The sequence below is a fragment of the Podarcis filfolensis genome (genome assembly GCF_964270895.1).
Source record: "Podarcis filfolensis genome assembly, chromosome: 9".
In the NCBI taxonomy this organism is placed as follows: Eukaryota; Metazoa; Chordata; class Lepidosauria; order Squamata; family Lacertidae; genus Podarcis; species Podarcis filfolensis.
The window spans coordinates 7152323-7165348 of NC_139610.1; the positions used below are offsets into that span (position 1 = coordinate 7152323).

General features: G+C 41.8%; 1 protein-coding gene across 4 annotated transcripts in view; it reads right to left on the reverse strand.

The window, feature by feature from the left end:
• Positions 1 to 2892: 2892 nt before the first annotated feature.
• LDB2 (LIM domain binding 2) overlaps positions 2893 to 13026 on the reverse strand; it is a 226438-nt gene continuing 216304 nt past the window's right edge. For 3 of the 4 annotated variants that reach the window (XM_083630690.1, XM_083630691.1, XM_083630692.1), the window contains exon 8: positions 2893 to 4922. In XM_083630690.1, coding sequence (XP_083486816.1) covers positions 4692 to 4922 — 231 coding nt within the window. In that variant the 3' untranslated portion in view covers positions 2893 to 4691. Of the gene's footprint in view, positions 4923 to 11307; positions 11451 to 13026 lie in introns of all 4 variants that reach the window. The other variant, XM_083630693.1, reaches the window with a different exon arrangement.

Consider the following 13026-nt stretch of genomic DNA (forward strand, 5'->3'; position numbering starts at 1 on the left):
GAAAAGTGGATTACTTAACATTGGTTCAGCAGAAGTGTCTGGCGTCTCACTTGCTTCTCTGCTGGGAGGAAAGTTTTGTTGTCTCCACCTGTTCTCATTGTCTTGCTGTCCCTCTCCTTTCCAAAGAAATATTGGACACTTAAACATTCCAGTTAAGGGACGTGGGTGGCACTGTGGGTTAAATCACAGAGCCTAGGACTTGCCGATCAGAAGGTCAGCGGTTCGAATCCCCGCAACGGGGTAAGCTCCTATTGCTCGGTCCCTGCTCCTGCCAACCTAGCAGTTTGAAAGCACATCAAAGTGCAAGTAGATAAATAGATACCGCTCCGGCAGGAAGGTAAACGGCGTTTCCGTGCTTCTCTGGTTTGCCAGAAGCGGCTTAGTCATGCTGGCCACATGACCCGGAAGCTGTACGCCGGCTCCCTCGGCCAGTAAAGCGAGATGAGCGCCGCAACCCCAGAGTCGGCCATGACTGGACCTAATGGTCAGGGGTCCCTTTACCTTTTTAAACATTCCAGTTAACACCTAGCTAAGCATCTTACCTTGTCTCAGAATTGCTGCCACAATTTCTAGTGCAGGTTCATGCCCCCAAAGCTATACATTACTCAGATGAAAGGCTCACTGGAGTCCACAGGTATTGCTTCCAGGTAAGGATGTACAGAATTGCAGCCAGAAATAGTTAATCTTAAAGGTGCAACACAGGATTCTTAACAAGGGCCTCCACAAATGCCCAAACCTATGGGAAGAGATTATTCTCCTCCTTGTAGCTTATTTACTTGTGCATCTTCTTTCCAGAACAGGGAATGAGGTGGAAGGTTGCTAAGTTGACTAGGACCTGTGATATCAGGGTTAAAGTCACCAGTCAGCCATGAAACCTCGAGACAGTCACCATCTCTCAGCCCAGCCAACTGCACAAAGTTGTTGTGCAGATAACATATGGAAAATGAGAATGGATAATAATAATAATAATAATAATAATAATAATAATAATAATAATAATAATAATTTATTATTTATACCCCGCCCATCTGGCTGGGTTTCCCCAGCCACTCTGGGCGGCTTCCAACAGAACACTAAAATACAATAACCTTTTAAACATTGAAAGCTTCCCTAAACAGGGCTGCCTTCAGATGTCTTCTAAAAGTTTGGTAGTTATTTTTCTCTTTGACATCTGGTGGGTGTTCCACAGGGTGGGTGCCACTACCGAGAAGGCCCTCTACCTGATTCCCTGTAACTCAATACAATGCAATGCAATACAATGTATTGCAATTCAATGCAAACTCAATACTGCCACATTATGGATAACCATTAATGCCTCTCTCCAGTCCCTGCTTTTGACCAGGGTGTGTGTGAGATTGCCCAAGCTTGGAATCAACCTAAAAAAGTAAGCTAAAAATCGAAGGAAAAATAATCTGGGCTACAACCAGGATATACTGAGACTTATAAACATTGGACTTTACATGTAAGTCCTTTGCAAATCCATTGTGTGGCTTCAATTCATGATCCTGTATTACATATAGGTTATGCTGTCAGTTTGCATTTCTTTTGATCTGATGTGTGGAGATCTTTCCTATTCTACTTAATTCAAGAGGGTTCTGGAAGCTTCTTGGTGTGAAAGAAACAAGCAGAAAGTTCATGATGTTTGGGATATTCCGTCAGAGAAGCTGAGTACAGCTGGCTTAAACTGGTTGGCTTATCTCTTTTGCAAAGGTCTTGCCGACTATAAAAGCAAGGCCAGAAGGAGCCTGAGTTTCAATTTCTCTTTCTATCTCTTTTCCTTCAGGTGGGGTGTTCTGTACGTAGTATGCTTAGTGTTAAGGTTTAGACTTACAATAAGTTATTTTAAGTTAAAGTTAAGTCTGCTGCAAATGGATTTCTTATGGACAGTGCCAGTCCTGAACGTATTGGATTTGTGACCATTATGCTCATTTGCCTTCAGCAGCAGTAAAGCTCTGCTGGATTAAATACAATTGCCTCTGGTCTATTTTTTGGGAATCCTGGAACGTGTTTAAGTTTTTACTCTGCTAACTATACATTGGAATCTACTGTGGATCCATAGCTGTCAACTTACAGATTTGAAAATAAGGGACCAGCAGCCAAAATAAGGGACCTGCAGCCTCACCTGTTCCAGGCACTCCAGTCTTCCTGTCCTCCTGCAGTCTGGTCAAACTCATGCTGGTAGCTTCGAGAACACTGTCCAGCTAACTTTGTAACCAGAGGTTCAACTGAATAGAATCTGAATCACATGCACCACAAGGCCTATGCAGCCTCAACTTAAGATGGCTCCCCGGCCTGGCTTTGCACTGCAAAGTTTGCAGCAGCACGTGCAACAAAATGGCGTCCAGCATTCAAAACCCCCCTCAGCTTGCATTAACTAGCCACACACAAGGCATGCAAGCTCCACCCCCCAGTCGTTCTTAGACTTCTTATTGGGTGAGCAACACAGCCAAGCAACACAGTTGGAGCCTCCCTCCTCCCTGGCTGGCAGGGAGGGAGGGAGAGGAGCTGCTTCCTTTGAAATTTAAGAGACATCATTTAAGGGACATTTAAGGGACATCTATCAATAAGGGACAGCAGCAGGACATGGCGCTGGAATAAGGGACTGTCCCTTCAAATAAGGGACACTTGACAGCTATGTGTGGATCAATATTGAGTAGAATTCAAATGACAAACGCACGGCGAGTTCTCATCTGAACTCTCCTCTGCAGCATCCTACTTTTTGTAATACTGTTATAAATTCACATTTTAATGGTTGATTCTCTTCCGTAAGTTCATAAAAGTCATTAGAAGAAACATGTGCTATACAAAAACGAAAATGGGTGGCTCAAATATTTCACCCTGGTAAAATAACGCGTGTGTATTCTGTTGATAAGGAAGCACACAAAGCCCTTCTGTTAACACAGTTTATTGGCACACATATTGGCAAAGCATACATAAAATACAGTTGTATCGTATAACACACTGACTCGCTGTATTTTTTTTTACATGATGAATTGAACATATTAATATGTAAATGAAAAAAATTAGTTTATTTTATAAAGTTTCACATAAATATACTGGAATCAAAAATTAGTTTGGAGGGCTTTACAAAAGTATTATACAAGAAATATCGCATGAAAGAACAACAAAATAAACTTAAGATATAATAAAAACACAAAAAATAGTCTTTGTTTAAACTGCTCACAAAATTAATGGATTACATGGCTTTCAAAATTCAGTTCCACAGCAATTTTACAAAGCATAAACTCTCATATAGAATGGGTGTCTTTCTCCACACAATTCCCCCCACTCCGGTCTTTGATGAAACAAAACTACATTTTTAGCTGTCTTGGTGCTTTTGTAATCATTTGCTAATGTAAAGCAGTGGGCTTTTAAAATTGCTAGAATAAAAAATGGAGGGCAGCACCAATGAGGGGAAGAAACAAGGGCAGAGAGAGCCTCAATTTGTGCCAGGAAACAATTAAGAAGTTAATTCTCCAGGGACCACTAAAGCAGCACAGGCCCCAATCTGGGTAAGAGCAATACTCCATTATATCCCTAGCTGCCTCCTCTTTACCATCCAGCAGCCAGATTTTCATGCACGTAGCCCATGACAGAAATCTGAAATCTCACCCGTTATCTTTGTCTAAAGGATGCTGTTTGCCAAACAGCTCCTCCGTGGGATTTCAATTTTCTTTGGATCAGAACCAAGTCTGGATCAGATTTAAATTTTCTTCTGATCAGTTGCTGGTCTTATAATTTTTAATTTCACGAATTGTACTTTGTAACAAGCAATGTGTGGGCGATTGGATTTGTAACACTGATACTCCAGGAAGCTCATATTTGTACATTTTATGGGACGTATTTTTAAGAGGCAGAATCACTGTTCTCATGGACATGGTCTCAGGGACACTGTTCTCATGGTCTTAAACACAAAACCTATTAGGGCACAGCTTTTCTTCTTAATGAAATTCTATCCTATCTTGTTTCCTCCCTTTAAAATGGCTAACCTGGGAAGGAAACTGCATGTGTGTGTACACACACACACACACACAGAGTCATACCTTGGTTCTCAAACAGAATGCGTTCCGGGAGGTACATTTGACTCCCGGAACTGTTCAATAACCAAGGTGCAATTTCTGATTGGCTGCAGGAGTGTCCCTGTGGGAACCTGCGCCGGACGTTTGGCTTCCAAAAATCGTTTGAAAACCGGAACACTCCCGGGTTTCGATTGTTCAGGAGCTGATTTGTTCGAGAGCCAAGGTGTTTGAGATCCAAGGTACACACACACACACACACCCCTCCTCAGGAGCAAGTTGGAAAAGAGGATGTATTTTGTTCACCATGTTTTTAAAACGGCCAATAGATCCTGATCACTAATGGTCTTCTGTTAGATATGGCCTTTAAAGGATAAAGTGGGGGGGGGGTCATAGTTGGGAAGAATCTTCCACTGAAATGTGAGTCTTAATCAATGTTCATGAGGTGCTACTTACATATTCAGTTCTTTTCACTGAGGTCAGTGTCAGGATCATGTCATGTGCAAGAGCTTCCAAGGTACCTATCTGGAAGCTTATAAATTATTTTCCTAACTTAAAAAAAGAGAGAGAGAGCTGTACACATTTAGAAATAGGTTCTATATCTGTTGAAAACTGGGAGTTATTGTCGTCATAAAGGATGCTGCGATATAGTAATGGTGACTTGCTTCAGGAAACTTATTGGGAAGCCTGAGGTGTTGGGTTCTCAGGCTTGGTTTCTTGGTTTGCAGGAGGTTTACTGCTCCACGGGCTGTTGTTCCCCAACGCAGGTGAATTGTTGAAATCTTCGTCATCGTCCATGCCATTTGCTGCATCATACTGCGTGTTCTCTAGCCTTGTGATGAGTCGCTCGTCTTCGTCTCCAAATTCTCCCCCCATTAGCGTTGGCTCCCCGACTACCATCACATCCTGTGAAAAGCACCCAACACTTGTTATATAAAAATGCCTGAAAAAAAGCCCACGCCTAACATAGTCATTGGTCTATCAGTGACCCATTTCATAGAAGTATCCCTGAACGCAAGCCCCATTGATACAGGGCACTGATTTCGTGACCTTCATAATAGCCAGGCTCAAAAATGGAACAAAGTGAAATAAAGGATCAAGATCAGAACCGCTGGAATTGGGTTAAGCAAGACTATGGAACCTGAAATAAATGAGAACTTTGTACCCTGAAACCCAGCACACGGGAAGTCACCCAAAATTATTTAATTTCGTTGGGATAATGGGCTCTTTCGATTGTATTTTGATTCGGTATTGTGTTAATGCGGCAACTATTGGATTATTGTAATTAAAATGGACTAAAATTATTATACAAAAAAATTGGAACAAAGTGTTCTTCCTATGCATGTAGAAACTTGTGGTATGATTCTACTCTGTTGCTCAGATCTCTTGTCTGTTGTTAACTCTCAAGTTTAAAATACAGACAATAGCAGGTAACAGGAGGAAAAAATGTGCATTAAAAAAATCTTTCACCGAAAGGATTTAAACAGTTGCTTAAAATGATTTCGGCGACCCTGTTCAAATTCAGTAAATTATTTCTATTTCAGGTTTTGTGGTTTTCAAGCAACAAAGGAGTAAAGCGTCAACACTTAGACGTTCAAATTAAAGGCACACTTTATCTGTAAGTTTCCCTCACACAAAATACCCTTGAAATGAAGAGGAGTCGTTGCTGTCCTCATGTATACTCCCATTCATTTCAAGGGGGCTTGTGGAGGAGAACTTCCAGATGGATTATGCTAGAGGTTCTCTGCTTTATTTCTCTAGCCATTGACTACAGCAGCTAAAATGAAGCTCACAAATGCTGCTTTGAATGCACCAGCCATTGGAACACAGAACTCGGCACCTCTTATCCCTAAGCAACCACTTGACATCTCACCACTTAATTATGGTAATTAATTTAGGTAGAGCTTTTTTAAAAAAACCCCACAAAAACAATGTTCACACTGATTTGACAATTTGCATTACTAATTAAGTAATTAGCAAAAAGGAAAAAGAAACCCTGATTGCCAACAAGCCCTGGATCTGCCATCTGCTATTTTGTGGTGTGTTTGTCACCTCTCTGTGTGTAGGCAATGCTGCTGCCAATCTGTGCGATGAGGGGACCAATCTGTCCAGCTGGTATCATGAAAAGGAAGACAGGAACGCTAATTATAATTACACCGATGAAGCTACCAGTTGTCAAAAGCCGGAAGGGGCAAGAAGAAAAGGATCTGTCCCATTGCTGCTGTGAGTGCAAACAGTCCTTTCACATAACCACAAGTACAACTGCACATCAATGGTTTTCCGCTGATCTTTAGCTAGCATGGAGTACTAAGACAGAGTGCCAGACAGGAACTAGAGGGATTTCTGGAGCTCACGGCTTAAAGGAGATTCTCTAACCACAGCATTCAGTGGAAAGAACCTATCTATGGGGCACATCTTTTGGCGCAGCGTCACTGGCAAGCCTCTTGTGATTCAGCCCTCGCTGAAGTTCATATTTGTACACAGACATTTTAACAAACCCTGCAAGGGACTGAATGGTGAAAATAATTCAGTTGTAAATGCTGTGTTAAAAGCAAGGGAAGGTGTAATAGTGTCTGGACCTCTCACCAATACTGTCAGCCCCAACTGCCTCAGAACATCTTAGTATTATCTATAACAACTCTACCTATTGTCCCTGCTTGCCCTTTTATGTCCTGAACTCCCTCTCAGTCAGTACATCTTTGAGGTGCCACCTCTAGGCCCAAAACCCCACAGATATCTCAAACTAGTCTTAAGAGTTGTTGGACTCTAAAGTTAAAAACTTGTCTAAAATGTTTAATCTATTGTTGGAGTGAAATACAAAAGAGGAACAAGTTAAATCTGTAATGATAGATTGGGCAAGAGATGTGGGACATAACATAATGTTTGAAGATTGGGAAAGGTTGTGGAGGAAGGGGTTCAAGTTCACTGCATGTACGGTGTTAAAGGAAAACATTATGAAAATGATGTATAGATGGTACTTAACTCCTGTAAAATTAGCAAAGATATATCATAATAGTGATAATCTATGATGGAAATGTAAAGAAAAAGAAGGTACCTTTTATCATATGTGGTGGACCTGCCCCAAGGTGAAAAACTTCTGGGAGAAGATTTATAATGAATTGGAAAAAATGTTGAAATATATATTTATTAAGAAACCAGAGGCCTTTCTTCTTGGAATAACAGGTTTGGAATTGCCCAAGAAAGACGTTAGATTGTTTTTCTATGCCACAACTGCAGCTAGAATTTTGTTAGCTAAGAATTGGAAAACACAAGAAGTCCCAACAGTGGAGGAATGGCAAATGAAGATGATGGACTTTTCGGAGCTAGCTGATCTGACTGGAAGAGTCCACGACCAGAAGGAGGAGGAATACCAGGAGGAATGGATGCAATTCAAAGAGTATTTAGTCAAATATGTTAAGATAACTTAATTGGAAAAACTTGCAAATGCCAGATAGGCTTAGGATTTAAATATGCAATGTTAGAGAATAACATGTTTAAATTTAAAATGAAAAGAAAGATGTTAAGTGATTAAGTTAATTTTATGAGAAAATTAGTTTTGGAAAACTGTTACAATGATATACATTGAAATTCAGCTGGGGGATTTGAGGAAGTCACGTAACAAGGTTACTAAGATTGGATTACGTATAATTAAGATTTATGTTTGTTTGTTTTAAAATTTTGGAAAATCAGTAAAAAAAAAATGAAAAAGAAGAAGAAAGTTTCTTCAACCCCTCTGTTGACATTTCTTCAACCCCTCTGTTGACATTTAGACTGTGGGTGTCTTGGGGCAGAGGCAGAAAGTCCCACCGGGGGTGAGTGGGTATTTTCTTTTGTATGTTATAAAATGTCTTCAAGGTAAATAAAGTATTTTTTATTTTATTTTACCAAAACTATTTTCAACAACAAAACCCTAAACAACTAATTAAACAGGGGGCGTGGTTAATTAAAGTACAGTCTTGCCACCAGTTTGCAACAGTTTGTAGAGAGATTCAATGCAGAGAGAAGAGAAAATTCTGTGCAAGGACCAAACCAGCATCACAAAGGAGTGATTCTGAGTTGCTTTCATGCTCTTCTTTTCTCTGGAAACTACTGCAAGGTGGCGGTGGCTTACTTCTAAAATTCAGGATATCTAGAATTAATTACAATATTAGCATATGTGATTTCAAGATTGAAGGTTCGTAAATAGTTTAAAAACAAAACAAAAACCCAGAGTGGAAACATTTTTTTTGTGGTGTGAGGGTAGGAAATCAGAGGGAGGCATGAAAATTAATTAACAAGCCTAGAAGGACCGATAGATGGAGCAATATTTAAAAACACATGGTTTGTTGCATTAAAATGATGATGATGATGATTTTTTTGCTGGCCCTTCATCAGAAGGACGGGGGGTGGTGGTGGTTACCGTATATAAAAAGACAGTGAAAAGGAATCGTGAGCCAAACAAAAGTGAGAGGTGCATGTGTTTAAAGGCAGATGACTCAGGTCTTCTACAATCCTTCCCTCTCAAAAAAGGAGAGAGGGTAGTACCGTGTGAATCAGGACTTCCTTGCACATAGGACTTCATAAGAATAGCCTTGCTGGAGTCCAGTATCCTGTTTCAAACAGTAGCTGTCCTCTCAAACAAAGTTTGAAGGCAATTGCCTTCTCCTGCTAAAGCCCTGGAAACTGGTATTCGATGGCGCCCTGCCTGTGAGCAGAAGAGAGGCTTCATTTTGATTTTGTGGTTCATAGCTCTGTGGCTCCATCAATTTGCCTAATCCCCACAGTGCCATTCTAAGGTTGGAGCTGAATTATTTAGTGGAGCGCTGAATTGCCCTTGTAGGCAAGTGTAATAATGCACTGAGGTTTCCTTACGCTGAGAATTTTTGTCATTGTCTGAAGTTTGCATTGAATGAGGTTCTTATACACATGCTATATATACTGTAATCTAGAGTTCCTTTTCGGGCCAACCAGAAGATTCACAAAGCAGAGATCGAAATCTGAGTATCTCGTTCTCAAAGTTCCCTTGGGATCACACCAGCACAAGTATCCATATAGAGAGTTGTTCTCATGGACTTATTTCAGGAATATTTTGACTGATTGTCTTTGAGATACTGAGTTGCGCATGTCATTATTATTTGGGCATTGTACATATTATTAAGATTTCATGTATCAGAAGGTGTCAAAATGCCATAATTTGTTAATTAATTTTTGTAAACCACATACAGAGTCGTTCAGTCTGTGATTTATTTCTCTGTATTCCTTGGGCATGGTATTAATCCCCATTGATTGATTGATTGTTTTACAGAAGTATGTGTAATGTCTCTTGTATTTTTTCCATGTAACATTTTTACAAATCAGTTTCATTTGTTGAGACATGGGGGGGGGAGGGGGGAAGATGGGGGTGGGGTGGGGTCGGGTGACGATGTTTCTATTTTGCTTAATGTATGTAGGGTTTGATGTCAGCGTTGCTCGTGCTGTTCACTTGTGTTCCTTTGGTGGTTGAGAGAGGTTGGGGTTGGCCTAGGGTGTGGCTGTTCATTTGTGGTTGGCTGTGGTGGTCTTTGTTTTCGTGTGTGAGTGGGGTGGGTGGGTGTTTTGGATCAGGTTCAGCCATATTGATTTGTATGCTGTTGGTGGATTATTGTCATTGTTTTGTTGGGCTGTGTATGTGATAAAGGGGAGCCATGCTGGGGTGAAGGCGTCTTCTTCTGTTTGTCCCCGTGTCAGTTTCAGTTTATTGGTTAATTTTTCTAGTAGGGCTGTTTCCCATACTATTTGGTACCATTGGTCCATACTTACTCCTGACAGGTCTCTCCAGTGTCTGGTTATGGTGTTTCTGGTATTAATCCCCATTTGAAGGCACCTAGGCCCGTGACCACCAGTTTAGTCCATACAGAATACCCGGTGGAGGGAAGGGCACACAACTGCTCACTTATCTAGCAGAAATTGTTGCCACTCATGTCTCATTCTGTGGGTTTCTGGAGGGGGGCAGGTTGTGGGTACTGAGGCTGGAGAGCAGCTGGAGCTATGCCCACTGAGGCAGCCCCTTTCAAGAACTTATGAGGGAAAACATGGAATTATTCATCCACAGCAATACATGAATGCAGTGGTTTTCAAACTTCCGAACTTCCGGGAATCCTTTCTGCCTTGACTAGACTGCCCAGGAAGTTCTGAAGTACACACAGTTCATGTGCAGCCCTGGCAGTCTAACTAGGCCCCTCGCAAGCAACTGTGAGTGTGCCAGAGAGGTCACACCAACACTCTCCTGTGGTTACACATTGCAGGGGAAGATGGATGGGCAAGTTTCTTCAGAGACACACATCTGTCATTACTGCTCTTCTGGAGAACACAGCTCAAAAACCACAGCATTTATGCACCGCCAAGGTCCATAATCGAAACCAAGGGAGTGGGTGGCACTGTGGTCTAAACCACGGAGCCTCATGGGCTTGCTGATCAGAAGGTCAGCAGTTCGAGTCCACGTGACAGGATGAGCTCCTGTTGCTCTGTCCCAGCTTCTGCCAACCTAGCAGTCCGAAAGCATGCCAGTGAAAGTAGATAAATAGGTACCGCTCTGGCGGGAAGGTAAACAGTGTTTCTGTGTGCTCTGGAACTCATCATGGTCCTCTGTACACCAGCAGTGGTTTAGTCATGCTGGCCCCATGACCTCGAAAAGCCGTCTGTGGACAAACGCCAGCTCCCTCGGTTTGAAAGCCACACTCCATAGTCAAATTCGACTGGACTTAACCACCCAGGGGCCCTTTACCTTTTTACCTTACAATCTAAAGTTTTGAGGGATGCTTGAATGGTAACGTACCACTAAATGAATAGATCATTTCATAACTTGTCAACTGCCAGTGGTTATCGGAAGGATTTATTTTAACCACTTGTATTATTAACTTCCACAATCAATGGCAGCAGGTTACTTGCATTAGCTAGATTATATTGTCCACCTTGGAGCTACACCACAGCTTTATTTTGCATCTTGGCATATGATCTTATAAAGATAGCAAAGCTTTCGCTACAAGATGCAAATGCCCTGTGTTCATCCCATGTACCAATCAAGAGAGAGAAAGAGAAAAAAACACACTGTGGTCTTGATCCAGAGAAACCAGTTGTGTCAAGTCCTCCTGAAATCAACTGGATTTCAATGTTCCAGTTGATTTCAGTGAAGCTCTGTCCACTTCTTTGGCTCATCTGCATTGTTTCTGCCCCACGGTGGGACCCTCTGCTCCTTGGAAAGCAACGCCAGAGACACCCGCCAATTATATTCCACACCAAGTCATCTCAACTCCCTAGTGCAATAGCCACCAACCTCTGAAGAGGACTGGAAGTGACTCCTTTTACAGCCCCTCAATGCTTCTCCTTAAACTGGCCAGTAGGGTTTACTGTTGTCGAATGACACAAGGCTCCATCCCTCCCAGGGTTGAGGCTGCAGCGTTGGAGTGCTCCTAGCTCCTGCTCATGGATTGAGAAGCAGAATCCAAGAATTAAACCCTAGGGCTTTCTTTTGTAGGGGACACACACAGCTAAGGGCTAGTCACAGCAGCTTGCAAGATTCAGCTACATCCGCTCATTTCATGGTTACAAACAGCAATAGTCAGTGTACGAACAGGTGGGTCTACACTTGCAAAATTTGGAGCACATCAAGACCATAGCTGTCAACTTTTCCCTTTTCATGCAAGGAATCCTATTCGGAATAAGGGAATTTCCCTTAAAAAATGGGAAAAGTTGACAGCTATGAGCAAGACCCCACTTGAAGGCTGTGCTTGCTTTAGTGTGGCCAAAGGCAGCTGTACTGCTGGAACTCTCTACGTTACCACACCTGTGGATAAAATTCTTTGTTTTTACCCTTAAACAACCCCATGGCAGCTTGTTGAGTTATAAAAAACAGAATGTGCAGGTCCATCGTAAATATGGCACACAACCACCTTGTAAGGTGAATGGATTATTCATGAATATAATCAATATTATTATGTTTCCATTCTGTTCTACTTTTAAAATCACTATCTGTGTACGGATGATGAACTTGAAAATGGCCTGTTCCAAGTAATGTTTAGTGTTATCCCCCACCCAAAACAAACTGATTCAAAGAGCAGGTCCATAATCCCTGGAGCATGGAAAATACACATCTGGGGGAAATAGTTGCCAGCTTTTGATTACAAAACAGCTGAGGATGTGGAGTTGATTGAGACTGGGGCACCTGCTCAGACCAGCAATGGGGAATATCAAAGGGCTTACGCCAGGACATCAAGGAACAAATGAAGGACAAACCAACTAAATGGGACAACAGGCAACAGTTCAAAATACCATCAGTTTCTAAACGCACTATAATTTTAAAAAAGCTTTTTCATAAACAGCAACACATTTCATGGAGTTGGTCAACCACTGTGTGATGCAAACCTGACTTAAGAGTTTCCACAATATATTCATTATAGAAGGTAAAACAAACAAAATCTTGGGAGAGGCTTAGATTGTTTAAAAAGAACTAAAGCTTCATTTTCTGAAGCTCCTAGATGGGGGTTGGGAAGTCACTTTCTTCCATGATCAGATTATTTCCTAGATGTCTGAAATGTCCTCTTTGTCCAACAGGCTCCTCATGGGAATACCTGAAGGAGCGTCTCCACCCCCATCGTTCAGCCCTGACACTGGGAAATAGCTCCAAGGGGCTTCTGGCGGATCCCTCACTACGAGAAGAGAAGTTACAGGGAACCAGGCAGAGGGCCTTCTCGGTAGTGGCGCCTGCCCTGTGGAACGCCCTCCCATCAGATGTCAAGGAAATAAACAACTATCTGACTTTTAGAAGACACCTGAAGGAAGCCCTGTTTAGGGAAGGTTTTAATGTTTGATGTTTTATCGCTTTATTATTTTTATTAATAATAATAATATTCTGTTGGGAGCCACCAAGAGTGACTGGGGAAACCCAGCCAGATGGGCAGGGTATAAATAATATGTTGTTGTTGTTGTGGCATACCTTTGCAGCTATCACTGGCAAGAAGGAGACTCTCTTCTCATAATTTGTCATGGGGGCGGG